Here is a 14,510-nt window from a genome sequence, read left to right as displayed (position 1 = left end):
ATTCGAGGGGTCTGGATGGCCGAATAAGGGGCAATCGAAATTGACGTGTCTTTAATATTACCTGTTGAATGCAACTCTAACATTCTATACAGTAAAACATCCTTGTTACATCCAGAAGGGTTCCATCGTCCTTCTTTAGCGCCCATCCATAATACACAGGGACCAAAACACCAATCGTAAACTATTATACAAAATCTACAACACAAGTGCCTGACCATTCAAATTAATAAACATCTCATTCCACGTCATCTCTTCATCGTCTCCAATCCTCTTCCAAATATCCTCCAGAACCGCAATAACAGAATTCACACTCGCGAACCGAATCTCATCATAAATAAACCCCGCGAGCGCCCGTACAGACTTCTGCTGTTTCGCACACTGCGAGTGCGCCCCAGCGATACAAAGCGGTAGAACAGCACAGTTGAGGATCTTGGACGGCTTTTGGATGCTGAAGATGCAGTCGAGACACGATTGTGTGTGTTGTTGAACGAGAGGATGGTTGGCGGGTAGACCGCAGACTGCACGGTAGAGATAGATTAGTGCCGCGTGTTGAAAGATCCGGACGAGGCTGAATGCTTGGGCAGATTCGGTGTCGCATTCGATGGGCGGGTGGTCGATTGGGGAAGCTCGCGGTGAAGAAAGATCTTCGACAGCGAGAGAGGCGTATGTTGGACGTAAGGCGGCTTCGAAAACTCGAATACGCTCAATGGAGAATTCTTCAACCATCCGGGATGTTGACTGGATGTAAAATGCCATGGCGGATATTTCTTGGAATACTGTTGATAACGAGCAGTATCCTTGGGTATCTCGTCCCCACCAGACTGGCCCTCGATCCACCACTTCCCAAATCGTCGGAGGAAAAGATGGTGCTTGGCCCGTGAGCATCGCTCTCGTGAGGTCCGTCGTCGCGAATTCCGAAAGCATCATATGCAAAGGATCCTGTCCCGAGGCCAAAACCTTCGTCATTCCACCTAATTGGTTGATAATAGCCAGCACACCATCTCTATGACTTGACGTCGATGCCGAGGTCTGCGCACACTCCAGAAACCCATCGTGGAAGTAAAGTAGCAGCACTGCAAAAAGTAGCGTCTGCAAAGGTCCATCGTCTTTCGAACAGCATCCATCTACCTCTTCCCTTAATGCGGCCAAGCATTCCGCCCGTTTGACATTCAGGATACTCCGACTATTCCTCCCATCCTGCAACCATCGATGCGAATCCGCAAGAACACACGTCGCAAGCAGCACAACACGATGCTGCAGCGCAATCATAGTCGGCGGCGCGCAGGGTTTCGACGAAGTAGTAAGTAAAGGCCAGAACCTTCCATGAAAGTAATCCAGTGATCGTTTTTCGTAAACTGCTAATGAAGCAGCGAGTTGTTCATCGTGGGTGGTGATTTGATAGATAGCCGGTACAGTAACAGCAGGTCTCGTGCTCCATCGGATTAGGCGTTGGTTGTAGTCACATGCCGCTCCGACTTTTGCACAGCGTGAACAACTAGGTTTTGCAAGATCGCATTTGATACGACGTTTTTTGCAGGGCCAGCAAGAGCCTTCTACAACGCGAACACGAGTTTTGGGTACTTTTGTGAGTTGTGATGACATTTTGAGGATGAGGGGTTAGAGTAAAGGTTGAAGTCGGGTGTCGGTTGTCGTTATCTTAGCAGCATCCTAGAGTCGATCCAAAGAAAGATGAGGTAAAAGAGTCCACTTTTAAACAACCGGCAGTAGAGCAGAGCCCCCTTTTCCCAGCAGTTTGGCACAGAGGAAAGAAAAGCGGCAAAACCGGTCAAAGGGTTTGCAGCGTTGCTTTTTCCTCTTAACTTATTGGAAGACAGACGCGGGGGAAGGTCCAGCCTTGAAGTTCCCCTCCGCAATTATCGCCCCACTGACAAATGGGCAATCTAGTTGCCGGATTGATACTAGTGTTTGATAGACTGACTCGTTGGTATTGGTCGGCTGGGCGCGGTGGAATGGTCCGGGTTTAGAGCGGGCGAGTCATCTGTCAGAATTGATGAGCCTAACAGCTAGGCGACTTATTAGTAGCCCAACGAGATAGAAATAAGGATTGCGTGATGCTAAGACACATGGTTTGAGCTCAACAGAAGTGGATATCGAGTGCCGTGGTGGGTTTCATCTGATGTCTCGATTTGCGGATGGTTGGGATCCGACTCGCGGAGAAAAGACAAATGACGATGCCAAGTGCTACTATAGCTAGTCAATGATTCAGATTGAAGTTACTCACGGTTTCTGGGGTTCATTTCCTGGAGATAGGCTAACGAATGTCGGGCTTTCTCAGCCCTGCTCTTCCCTCACCATTTTCTGCACAAGGTCAAAGCGAAGAGATTTCTGGGGTAAAAGTACGTGGTCCAAGCTTGAGGACTTCGATTGACAGGTCGTAGCGTAAACATCGTAATCAAGCCATACACAAGGGACTTCTTGTTTTTCGGTCAGGTTGTGAAATATATGTCTAAGAGCCGGATATGCAAGGGCGCGTGGTACAGTCGATTTTTGTTTAGTAACGGCGGTCAAGGAACTTCAAGACGGTTGAGATGAAATTTGGCGGGGCTGTCGCGTTCTGTCAAACCCTGATCCTTGAAAATGAGGCCTTCTAATATGTATTGTTCACTTGCGAATTTGAACACGTAACCGTCACGGATGATGAACACCAGCAGTAACAATACCATCCATGGCACAAGGTAGCAAAGATGCCGATGGTGGACCGAAGGTCGTTGATATCTCAGTCCACCTGAGTGGCAGAGTATCAGGGCCCTCTTTAAAAGTCCAGATAGATTAAGAAAGTGGACAAATAATCCACGAAGAAGTTTGTGGAGGAACTCCGAGTGGACTTAGTTGGCGCCCTTGGTGTTAGCTCTGCAAAAACACAAGCGAGTATAACTAACTACAATAAATAACTTCGAGCATTTACATCTTCGTCTAAACCTGTCACCAACATATTTTGGAGAATTTCACTACCAGGGTATGACAATATAAAAATGTAGACATCTTCCATCAAGTCATCAATTTTCATCGACCAAGTATGTAACTAACATAACTATATACATTTAACGAAAAGCCAATCCAGCGCTTGACTTCCAATTTTAATCGAGACGAGGCAGCTCACCCTTCTTCTGAGCATCCTCAACAAGGTGGTTGTAAATCTCAACCTTCTCCTCATACTCCTTAACAAGATCCTCATCTCTCTTTCCAGGCGTAGCATCATCGCCACCGAAAGCCCTCACAGCAGCATAGTAAACATCCGCAAGACCCCTACAAACACCAGCGGCGCTTGAAGATTGACATTGGAAGTACAAACTATCATTATCAGCAATCGATCATTGACTCATCAATCTGAGGTACTCACTCGGTCTTGAAGTTGCTGTCGATTTTCGCCTTGGCACTAACAGTAAATCGAGTCTGCTTGCGATAGTTGTGGTATCCAAAGTCGTGGCGGTTGCAAGCGGGGATAAAGGGAAAGCCGAATGGATTATCGGGGGATGAAGTGCAGCCGTCAGAGGTCCAGTCGAGAGTGGGAGGGTCGCGAGCGTTACGACGGGCTGTGAATTGGGGGAGCGTGACGCTGAAGAGGAGCTGGTCTGTCACTGTGTTTGCGCTCTGGCGCTTGGAGATGGATGCATCTTCGCCGGTGGGCAGGGCGAGAACTGCTGGGAGGAGGGCGAGGAGAGTGAACTTCATTTTGGCTGGAGATGAGAGGGACTGGTTTGGTGCTGAATATCTCTTTGCTAGACTTATTGAGACTATTTATATGTTTTCCCAGCCGCAACAATTACATCTTTCCATCAATGCTATATCAATCGATCGTCGCCAATACTCCCGCCAAGATCTCTCCCTTGCATCGCCTACCTTCCTAACACAGTAATGATCTCTGTCCAAAACACGATTGGAATGTCACGCGCCAACGTTCAATCAATTGATTCGGTAGTACATTTTCTTCTAATTGCCGACCTGCTTAATTAAGCTCACGGGAGACATGGATGCGATCTTGATCGTGGGAGCCCTCTGATCGTGGATTGGGTAGCTTAGAGTTTCGGGAGCCGACCATTCAATGCGGGGTTTCTAAAATAGGAATCTTGTCCGGAGCGAGTGGACTTGGACAAATGACATTTCGAGTGACATTTTTGTCTTGGCTGTAAATCAGGGAATTCGTAAAAGTATGTTTGAGCTTCCGTTTCTATTCGGATGGTGACGGATATTCGACATGTGATTACTGTTCTTCGTTCTCTGCATAGATGAAATTTGCAGCTGTACATATTAGCTTCATTCGATTTGATAGGTAGGATGAACATACCAACAGGAGCAAGACCATTCTCATGAGCCCATTCCCGGACACCATACACAGGCTGGTCTGAACCCCAATGTTTCCTCTCTCCAGGTTTGCTTAGATGAAGCTTCTCACTCGTTCCATTCGCTGCGACAAACGCGAGAAAGACATAGCGATGCTTGCCGGTCTTTGGTGGCGGAGCAGGAGCTTTGTACTTGATAAGATCCTTTAGATGATGCTTAGACTTCTTATGCTTCTTGTGCTTCTTTGATAAATTCCTGGCTGATTTAGATGAGGTCTTAGCTCTTCCTACCGCGATCCAATGGCAGAATTCTGACCATTTGGGATCATCCCTAGATGGTGCGTCGGGGTCGGTGAGGACGATGACATAGCTCATTTTCTTCTTGAGAACAGCTTCAAGGGCCGGGTCTGATTTCACGTGGTCGAGATGGACATTGGGTGCTTTTTTGAGATGGTCTGGCTTGAGGGTGTTGCCGAGATCTGCGGAGTCATGTTTCCATGATGCGCTGAGTGCGAGAGTGGGGGGAAAGTCATCGATGACTGTTGGGATAACCTGGGACTCTAAAAGTCTAACAATGTCAGCTAATATCACTTATGAAGGTGTAGATGATTGTACTTGTCCCGAATTTCGTCGAGAGAATGACCGTCTGATCCGAGAAATTGTTGGTCTCTGGCGATGACGCTGCCAAGCTGCGCACCAAGAAGGAAAGCGCTTTTCCACAGCATACTGAAAATAATGAAAGAGAATCAACTTGGGAGAATCAATTGATATGAATAGTCGCAAGATTAATTGACGCGATGACGGGAAGTCTGATGTTTATATTCCCCGCTGTCAATCATATACCGAAACGCGTCATGATGTCACACATGCCTGCCTCTGACGTGAGTGGAAAGTATCACTATCAATTGCTAAGAACCTTCGAACCCAATCGCGCGGAGCAAGACGAATTAAGCATAAATGATAGTCGACAATTATTCGTTGATAGCTAAATATGTACTGTAGAATTACGCGTCAAACGCGACCGATGAAGGAATTCCAAACACTGGCTGGTTAAAACTCAGTCTTCTTGACAAACTCAGTTGAACCCCTCAGGCCAAAACTCCTCAAGCCACTCATAAGGATCCTCAGGCTCATAAGCCAACTTAACCTCACCCTTGAACTTTGTAATATTATCCCTCGTCTCATTATACAAAGCGTACTTCTCGTCAGGTCCATTGCCGACGTAGTAAGGAACCGTCTGAACATTGTTTCCAATCTCCTTGTCACAAATGCTAGTGACGTTGTCGATCTGGGCGTCCTTGAGTCGGAACTCGTCACCGAAGTTGGGGTTAATCTGAGACTGGTCAGTATGAGAGATGGTGAGGGTAGTGGTTGACTCACGATGCCCATTCGTAGACCGTCGCGAGCAACGACGTTTTGGATGGTTGCGTTTCGCTTTGCTTGGTTGAGACAGTTGCCGCAGGATTGGTAGAATGTTCCGAAGCCTTCGGCGTAGAACCCTGTGATGTTGTACTTGCCTCCCAAAGAGTTGTCTTGGAAGATCTGATAAGAGATTAGTCATGTTTCTTGCAATAAGGCAGAGACAGCTTACCTTATCCGTTGCACTCCTAGCTCCACCGCCAATGACTCTCAATTGAGTGTTGAGACCCTTGGATGTAAGAGCATCTTCGCAAACATCTTCCCACCAAACTGCCACAGTTAGTAGAAGAATTACTTGTGAAGGTATCAAAGGCTGACTTACCATTCTCAACCCAAGCATCACCCAAAGCATGAATCCCCTCAGCCTGATGTTTCCCAATAATAACATTCCTAATAGTCGCACCAGGCATGAGATTAAACACAGTATCAGCATCCGTGCCCTCTGCCTGCTCATTACAGCTTCCCTCCGGACGTTCATAGCGCTTCATCTTGCCGTCAAACACCTCACCGGGCATGATATACTTTGCATTCTTGAAAACGACTGTTTCTTTGGCGACGGGGAATTTGGTGATGGGGAATGGGAAGCGTGGTGGTGGTCTTTGGCTGAGATCACCTTGGGTTGCGTCTGTGTCGCCTTGGGCGCCGTCGCCGGTTTTGGATTGGCGGGGAATTATGGCGGAGTGAGCCAGGGGGAGGACTGTGAGGAGGAGTGAGGCTTTCATGGTGAATGACGTTTGTCTCTAGAGGTGGAATTGGGGAGAGATTGCAGGAGGCAGTCAACTTGATGGCAGACTTCGTGGTATTTATACAGATCTGGCTATTCTCAACAGTTGGGTATATAGCTTCACATATTCCTGCCGGGTTCTCGAATCTACATAGTGACATGCTTCCAACTGCAAGTTCGTGGATCTGCAAGGATTCAGTGGTCTGGAAATTCCACGGTAATCCCATGGCAAGGGTAGCTTCTTTCTAGTGACATGCCGGAGTCACTGAATCCATGAATCATAGTCAAGGAACACTGTCGGATAATCCTCTGCAGGTCTTGGCATCTCGTGTACACGATGTAAAATCCGGGGTCGCTTCGTTGAGCCTGTTCTCGATGCTGAAGAAGAGAAGCTTTGTGGGGGGAGCTTGAAAGGCGGGGAACCCTTGTGCTGGATTTGATAGGCGGAAACTCTGGTACACCGTCGGCATAGAGTATTTCCTCCAATCACGCATAGGCTACCTCGGCTCCCCAGATTTATCAAGGTTAAGCTCACCGATAAAGTCTTCAATGCGGCTGGTAAAAGGTTGGACGATCGTCTAAATCCAGAACTTGCATTTCCTTTCATGGTGGGATTCTATTGAAAGATTGTGGGGTAGCTCATCTTCTGACATGGGATGCTTGGGGGTGCCAGGTGTTATGCCCCCAATCTAAAAGCCAGAGACCAACACTACAACGACGGCGTGCCTTTGCCTTGTGAAAGGCAAATGCCTGGCAAATTATATCTTGTTACGAAAGTTGAAGCAGGATACTTCTCATCTCACGTTTCATGTCGTTACCGCGTTTAGTGAACTGTGTCGGGAAATTGTTAATGGTTGTCGTTTGCTGCTGGTATAGGGTGAGTTGTTAACAAAACCCCCAAAGATTCCAACAATTGAAGTCCCAGAGAGGAAGCTCGGGAATTAGGTCCTGAATATTGCTTTTCTTGAGAGAAAATGGACTTTTATGCCCCCAATATTACATTAAACTATTTCATCTCCGATGTTTAGAACTGTAGATTCTTTTAGACCATGGCCTGTGTGCAAGTTTAAAGCAAGATGACCAGAACAATTCAACAGAAAGAACAAACATTCCAATGAGCCTCAATGAACACATCAATACCGACAATCCATTAACAACGGTACTCATAATAGTCAATTGAGAATGGCATCCTCTACCCCAGATTGAGCTATTGTGTCATCGCAGATGGATGCCGAGGTGCATACGGTAGTGAGTGACGATCGGCATAAGCCAAGAAATTCCACCAACCACTGCCGCGTATCCATGTCAACTCCACCAATAACAGGACGTCATGTCATAACTGTCCTCCGAAAGGTAACACTCATCATCGTCGGGTCGCAACTTGATTGTTTCACGCAACTTCAATATCCGTTTAATGTCCCAATAGCAATGAGACAATGTGACCAGAATAGGTAATTCAATTGAAATCTCCGGATTCCGATGCTCAATGTAGAAAAATTGATGTAGTATCGTAATTGAGTACGAGTGTTGAGATAAGATGGACATCTATAAAATGGAGCGATGCGACCACGTATTGAGTTTTGTCTCTTCCGTAAACCAGAAATCATTCAATTAGCAGACTATCTTCACCATGAAGTTCAGCTCAATCCTCACCACTGTCTTCGCCACTCTGGCAACCAGCTCACCCCTCGAAACCCGCGATGCCGTCTTCAAGCGTCAAGCCGCAGAGGCCTGCACCGTAGGCTACTGCACCCAGAACGGTGGAACTACCGGTGGAGTAAAGGGTCAAACCGTCACTGTGACCACCCTCGCTGCTCTCCAAGAAGCCGCCAAGCGCGATGGACCTCTTACTATCATCGTCAACGGCAAGTTGACCGGTAGCGATAGGGTCCGACCTACTTCTGACAAGACAATCATCGGTGCTTCTGGTAGCTGTAAGTCAACGTCCTGTAAATGACTCGAGAAAGTGACAGCTGATACGGTGTAGCACTTACCGGTATCGGCTTCTACGTTCGTCGCCAGAAGAATGTTATTCTTCGAAACCTCAAGATCGCCAAGGTTGATGCTTCCAACGGCGATGCCATCGGTATCGATGAGTCTACTAATGTCTGGGTTGATCACTGTGATCTATCTGGTGACTTGAGCGGTGGAAAGGATGACCTTGATGGTCTTCTCGACATCTCTCACGGTGCTGATTGGGTTACTGTGTCTAACACTTACTTCCACGACCACGTAAGTTAACCCCCAATCCACTAGATACGTCTTTTACTAATTAACCGACCATAGTGGAAGGGCTCTCTGATCGGCCACTCAGACTCCAACGCCTCCGAGGACAAAGGCAAACTCCACATCACCTACGCCAACAACTACTGGAAGAACGTCAACAGCCGCCAACCCCTCATTCGCTTCGCCACCGTCCATCTCGTCAACAACTACTGGGACAAGATCCTTCTTTCCGGTGTCAACACCCGCATGGGTGCTCAAGTTCTTGTTCAAAGCTCTGCTTTCGCCAACTCTGTTGAGCGCGCTATCTTCTTCGCTGATTCCAAGGAAACTGGCTATGCTGTTGTCGATGATGTTGATCTTGGTGGTTCTGTCAACTCTGCCCCTAAGGGTACGCTTACTGCTGCTAGCTTGCCTTACAAGGTTACGCTTTTGGGAAGTAAGAAGGTTGCTTCTGTTATCCCTGGTACTGCTGGTCAGAAGTTGTAAGATATGGGGTTTTATGTTGGCGAGGAAATGGGCGTGGGAAGTGTGCACTCGAGGTTTTGTTTCGTCTTTTGCGATGGATTCGTCTGAGATTACTGTTCGTATCTCACTAGCCCTTGTAAATACGACCGGTAGTGACAATGAAATTCATTGGACACTTGACTAGACAGTGACTCAATCGTGAAAGGCACGACTCATAATTATATGTAAATTAATTTATCGTAATATCTATAGTCGTATATGCTATGTAGAAGAATGGTAAATACCAAACAGCCTCAGTCACGCATCACTGCCGCCGAGAACTGTGTATAGCATCCAATCGTAGAAACGAAGCATTAGAGTCAAAGCAAGCGAGAATGATCAGTAATCACTCTCAGAAATTTCTCCACGCTTAATCGGAGGCGCAATTTTAATCATAGGGCCGATATCAACCATGGAAACATCATCAATACCGAAAGTGATAGTAACCGGGTCACCTGCCTCGCAACGAAGTCTCAACGCAAGCTCAAAACTATCGGATTTCGGCGTGAAGTCGACAGAGTATGTGTTATACTCATCAGGCAGAACGTCGCCCAGCTTCCACTTTTGGATCTCGTCGCCCTTCTGATATGCCTCGATGTAACAGTTGTTGCTTCCCGTGTCGAAGAGACCGAATGCGGCGCCGCTGAAGGAAAGACGGTATCGATGTGTCACTTCGACGTCGCTGATGGTTTGATTGACGGAATTGCCACCCCTGGCAGATTGGTTGATGACCTGGAAGCGGCTGTGGCGAGTGAGTAGAGGTATTTTGAGGTTCTCGCATGAGTACTTACACGTATCTTTCGCCTGATGCTGCCTTGTCTTCATCCTTGACGATCTCACTGGTTCGTAGGCCCCAGTCAACGTTAGGCTGGTCCTCGAAATCACTGTTCTTGATCAGGTTGGTCGGCTCGGGAGCAGCTTCAGTGACGGTGGTAGTAACATCCTCAACGGAAGTGGCGTCGGTAGTGGCAGTGTACTCGGTGGTGTAGTCAGAGACGAAGGTAGTAGTCTCGGACCAAGTAGCACTCTCAGTAACGGTGGTCTCTAGATAGCTAGTGGCATCACTGGTGACAGTAGACTGGAAGTCGGTTGAGAGTGTCTCGTATGGTGTATCAGTAGAGAGCGTCTCAGCCTCAGCCGTAGTGGTAGCAGAAGTCGTTGGCACAACGGAAGTAGGCTTGCTCGGCTTGCATGGCGCAGCGCTAACTACGGGAAGCAGCGTAGCCCCGAGGACAGCGCAAAGTGAAGTAAAACGCATCGTGAAGATTAACGAAAGTGGTGGACGTGGCGTCTGAAAGAGTGTAAGAGCACAACGTTGAAGAGAAAGGAAAAGAGGATCCGTCGATTAGCGGACAAGACTACCCTTTAAATTACGATCGCAAGTCTTTCATTTAGGAGAAGCTGTTGGTCGAACTAATATTGTACCTGGTCTGATAAAACGATAGCTTCAAAAACCTAGCCTGGATTCGATCTAGACTTCTGTTTTCTTCTGTTTAGCGTGGACGCCTCAATAGTTTAAGGTATGATACAGGGGAGATCTAAGCGCTAGAGCTTAAGCGAGGAAGACGCTAGGCCATTACAGCTGAAGCTAGCGATTGTGGCGGCGCTAAAGCCCCTAAAAAGCCTTTCAGCTGGAGAAAAGAAACGTTTAGGGGCTGTTGCGATCACAGTGAAATTACTCCTATTTCTCGTCGAGGATATTTATCAACGTCGAGGTGACTTTGGTCTGTTTTGAAGTTGTTCTGTCGATGAGAAGATAGTCACCATGAGAACGCGCCACAAACAAACCCTGCAAAGAGTTTTCCTCTGGGTCGGAGCTCTGTTCATCACATGGCACATCTTCACATTTCTCTTTACCGGACCATCAAATCCTAGCCAGTCTAAGCTCGAGGATACATCAAACCTGGTCAAAACTCCCGGCGATGTGCAACGTGCCGCAGCTATTGTCGACGCTTTTCGCTTTTCGTGGGATAATTATGAGAAATATGCTGCGCCGCATGATACACTTCTCCCCGTCAGCAAGGCTTATGAAGATGATCGGTAGGTATGAGCTTCCCTGTTGAATGGGATATGAGCTGATGCTTGCAGAAATGGATGGGGTGCGACGGCTGTGGACGCCTTGAGCACAGCCATTCTGATGGAGGAGGCCGTTATTGTGGATAAAATTCTCAACCAAATTGCTGCGACGGACTTTACTGTTACTGTGGTGCCTAACCAGGTCATCTCATTATTTGAGACTACCATTCGCTACCTCGGAGGCTTATTATCAGCCTACGACCTCCTCTCAGGCTCTCACAAACATCTAATCAAAGACGCCCGATTGAGAAAAAATCTCCTCAAAGCATCCATCATTCTCGCAGACAGACTAAGCATCGCATTCGACACTCCAAGTGGGATCCCTGACGATGAAGTTATCTTCAACCCAACGCCCCGCCGATACGGCAATATCGACAACTCAATCACCTGTTTCGGCACACTCGTTCTCGAATGGACGCGCCTCAGCGATTTGACCGGAAACAAGACATATGCCACTCTCGCCCAGCGTGCTCAAGACCACCTCATTCATCCCAAGACTAATCAAGAATTCACACTGCCCGGTCTTATTGGCACGTATGTTAGACTTGATAATGGCTACTTCGGCGACTACCAGGCTGGTTGGGGTGGTGGGTCTGATAGTTACTACGAGTACCTTATCAAGATGTATGCGTATGATCCTGTCCAGTTCGCGGAGTATGGGGAGAGTTGGGTTCAGGCTGCCGAGTCTTCGATGAAGTATCTTGCTTCGTCGCCATCCACAAGGCCGGACCTGACCTTTTTGGGAGAGATGCGAGGAAATACCATGATTCCTATCTCAAGTCACTGTAAGTCCCCTTGAACAATTTCTGTGACACAGTCTAACAACAATAGTGGCAAGCGTTTGTGGCGGTTCCTTAATTCTCGGTGGTCTTCTCCTCCAGAACCAAACATTCATCGATTTTGGCCTCAAGCTCTCTTCTTCCTACTATGAGACCTACCGCCAAACTCACGCTGGTATCGCGCCTGAGTTCTTCCGCTGGCTCGATAACGGCGCAAACCCTCTTGTTAGACCAACCACCAACCGACCACCACCTAAAAAATGGACATCCTTCTACGAAAAGGCTGGATTTTACTCTACGAATCCAGAATACATCCTCCGTCCTGAGACAATTGAGAGTCTCTACTACGCGTACCGAGCTACTGGTGAGAAAAAGTGGCAGGATATGGCGTGGGAGGCTTTTGAGGCACTGAATAAGAGGACGAAAGTGGATGGTGGGTACACAGGGTTGAGAAGTGTTATGAAGAGTGTCGATGATCCCGCGCAGCAATATGTGGATAAGATGGAGAGTTTTTGGATAGCAGAGACGCTGAAGTATTTGTACCTGATGTTTGCGGAGGATATGGATGTTCAGGTTAGGAGCGATGGGAAGATGAAGTGGGTTCTCAACACAGAGGCGCATCCACTGTTAATACGGGGCGCTTAGTTACGACCTCATGGTTCAGCATTACTTTAATTGACTTAGCCTTTTTCTTAACCTATATTATCTCTCTATTGGGTCGCTATCAAAATTGCATACGAGAGGGCTTCACAGTTCAATCTCTGCCACGTGCATATCCAGATCTTCCTCCCAATTCCCTCGGCCCAACCCCAACCCCAGACTTTGTAACGTAACACCTCTAAAAAAGCAAGATCAACATAAGCACATGACCCTCCAAGTCAGGCACGGAACGAGACATTTCAAAAACCTAATTCATCGTGTTCATTTCGCGCGCGAATAGCATGGCGGAAAAAGTGCGGAGACGAGATCGACAGGGGGCGGGAGGATTTCCCAAAATTGATAAGATGTGTCGATCCGGGGGAATAACTACCGAATGACGTTGTGAATGACCCTTTGCCAAGGGAACGATGGTTGTTTTTATTTGTAAAGCAGGAAATAGTCAGGACTAGTTTGAATAAGTCAGGAATAGCTTGGAATTGCTTTGACAATGGCGGGACTGACGACGGCCAAGAGTCAACTTGAACTAGTCAGAGTACCGTAGTATAAAAGTACCGGACTCTGCAATGCACTTTGTGACAGACTAGCCAACTCTTCAGTCTTAACTCTGCCAGGTCCTCTTCTTCACCATGTTTCCCAACCTTCAAACCCTCTCACTAGCCCTGCTGGCGCTGACCTCAGGCGTCATCTCCAAACCTGTCACCCTCTCGTCCCGTCAAGCTGAACCCTATGAAGCATACGCCTTCTCATACTTTACCGGCAACTCACTTGAAGGCGAGAAGATTTACTTTGCAGCTAGCAAGGGCAACAATGCGCTAGACTGGCAAGAGCTCAATGGTGGAAAGCCTGTTTTGAGCTCAACTAAGGGAACCAAGGGATTGAGGGACCCCTTCGTCATTCGTTCCGTCGAGGGTGACAAGTTCTTCCTCATTGCCACTGATCTTTCTATCGGAAGTGGTACCTCTTGGGGCGATGCCGTCCGCAAAGGAAGTCTTTACCTCGAGATCTGGGAGTCAAGCGATCTTATCAATTGGTCCGAGCAACGCCATGTCAAGGTCTCACCTGACAATGCCGGCAACACCTGGGCTCCAGAAGCCTTCTGGGATGACGAGAAGAACTCCTACGTGGTATTCTGGGCGTCTTCGCTCTATGATACAGCAGACCACTCTGATGATTCTTACCATCGCATGATGTACTCCCTCACCAAGGACTTCAAGACTTTCTCAGCGCCTGAGATCTGGCAGGACAGCAAGACCTCCCGCATCGACACCACCGTCATCAAGTCTGGCAATGACTTCTACCGTTTCACCAAAGACGAAGGTTCCGTCAGTGGCTGCACAGACATCATCCAAGAAAAGTCTTCTTCTCTTCTTGCCCCCGTTGATGACTGGAGCGTGCAAGCAACCTGCATTGGTGCCGATGCTGGACTACAAGCTGTTGAAGGACCTACAGCCTTCAAGGCCAACCCTTCTGATGTCAATGGCGACAAGTTTTATCTGTTTGTGGATGAGTATGGTGGCAAGGGTTATGTCCCATTGGAGACCACGGACTTGGATAAGCCTGATTGGAAGGTCTCGAGCAACTATAAGCTGCCTACTAGCCCGAGACATGGAACTGTTATTCCTATTACTAAGAAGGAGCATGAGAAGCTAATGGCCGCTTACGGAGCTTAGATTGGGTTGAGGAGTTGTTTTTAGTTAGATTCAATTGACGACTTGAATGAAATGTTTGCCAACTTTCTTGTGATGTCGTATCCCCTCGCCAATGGCTCGTAAGTGCGGTATAGAATTATAATGATTCGGTGGATTTTACATATCTTATCGC

The 14,510-nt window shown here is 47.7% G+C and overlaps 8 protein-coding genes across 8 annotated transcripts; 3 read left to right on the top strand and 5 right to left on the bottom strand.

Moving 5' to 3' along the window:
* Positions 1–195: 195 nt before the first annotated feature.
* Positions 196–1,602, bottom strand: FIESC28_05960 (uncharacterized protein; the record flags this gene model as incomplete). The annotated part of the gene is made up of 1 exon (XM_031160105.1): positions 196–1,602. The coding sequence occupies one exon, from the start codon at positions 1,600–1,602 to the stop codon at positions 196–198; it is 1,407 nt and encodes a 468-aa protein (XP_031015875.1).
* A 1,496-nt stretch (positions 1,603–3,098) lies between these two features.
* FIESC28_05959 (uncharacterized protein) lies at positions 3,099–3,693 on the bottom strand (the record flags this gene model as incomplete). Its single annotated transcript, XM_031160104.1, has 2 exons — positions 3,099–3,312; positions 3,362–3,693. 2 exons carry the CDS (start codon positions 3,691–3,693, stop codon positions 3,099–3,101), a joined length of 546 nt encoding a protein of 181 aa, XP_031015874.1.
* Positions 3,694–4,222: 529 nt separating this feature from the next.
* FIESC28_05958 (uncharacterized protein) lies at positions 4,223–5,026 on the bottom strand (the record flags this gene model as incomplete). Its single annotated transcript, XM_031160103.1, has 3 exons — positions 4,223–4,260; positions 4,307–4,869; positions 4,917–5,026. The coding sequence occupies 3 exons, from the start codon at positions 5,024–5,026 to the stop codon at positions 4,223–4,225; spliced, it is 711 nt and encodes a 236-aa protein (XP_031015873.1).
* A 350-nt stretch (positions 5,027–5,376) lies between these two features.
* Positions 5,377–6,442, bottom strand: FIESC28_05957 (uncharacterized protein; the record flags this gene model as incomplete). Its single annotated transcript, XM_031160102.1, has 4 exons — positions 5,377–5,634; positions 5,682–5,843; positions 5,893–5,990; positions 6,043–6,442. The coding sequence occupies 4 exons, from the start codon at positions 6,440–6,442 to the stop codon at positions 5,377–5,379; spliced, it is 918 nt and encodes a 305-aa protein (XP_031015872.1).
* A 1,632-nt stretch (positions 6,443–8,074) lies between these two features.
* Positions 8,075–9,156, top strand: FIESC28_05956 (uncharacterized protein; the record flags this gene model as incomplete). The annotated part of the gene is made up of 3 exons (XM_031160101.1): positions 8,075–8,378; positions 8,432–8,676; positions 8,731–9,156. 3 exons carry the CDS (start codon positions 8,075–8,077, stop codon positions 9,154–9,156), a joined length of 975 nt encoding a protein of 324 aa, XP_031015871.1.
* Positions 9,157–9,513: 357 nt separating this feature from the next.
* Positions 9,514–10,432, bottom strand: FIESC28_05955 (uncharacterized protein; the record flags this gene model as incomplete). Its single annotated transcript, XM_031160100.1, has 2 exons — positions 9,514–9,916; positions 9,966–10,432. 2 exons carry the CDS (start codon positions 10,430–10,432, stop codon positions 9,514–9,516), a joined length of 870 nt encoding a protein of 289 aa, XP_031015870.1.
* A 507-nt stretch (positions 10,433–10,939) lies between these two features.
* On the top strand, positions 10,940–12,674 carry FIESC28_05954 (uncharacterized protein; the record flags this gene model as incomplete). Its single annotated transcript, XM_031160099.1, has 3 exons — positions 10,940–11,214; positions 11,263–12,035; positions 12,082–12,674. 3 exons carry the CDS (start codon positions 10,940–10,942, stop codon positions 12,672–12,674), a joined length of 1,641 nt encoding a protein of 546 aa, XP_031015869.1.
* Positions 12,675–13,315: 641 nt separating this feature from the next.
* FIESC28_05953 (uncharacterized protein) lies at positions 13,316–14,359 on the top strand (the record flags this gene model as incomplete). Its single annotated transcript, XM_031160098.1, has 1 exon — positions 13,316–14,359. One exon carries the CDS (start codon positions 13,316–13,318, stop codon positions 14,357–14,359), a length of 1,044 nt encoding a protein of 347 aa, XP_031015868.1.
* Between the last annotated feature and the right edge of the window lie 151 nt (positions 14,360–14,510).

This window comes from Fusarium coffeatum (genome assembly GCF_003316985.1).
Source record: "Fusarium coffeatum strain FIESC_28 chromosome Unknown BRIP53273_contig_128, whole genome shotgun sequence".
In the NCBI taxonomy this organism is placed as follows: domain Eukaryota; kingdom Fungi; phylum Ascomycota; class Sordariomycetes; order Hypocreales; family Nectriaceae; genus Fusarium; species Fusarium coffeatum.
This window is presented reverse-complemented; position numbering and strand designations above follow the sequence as displayed.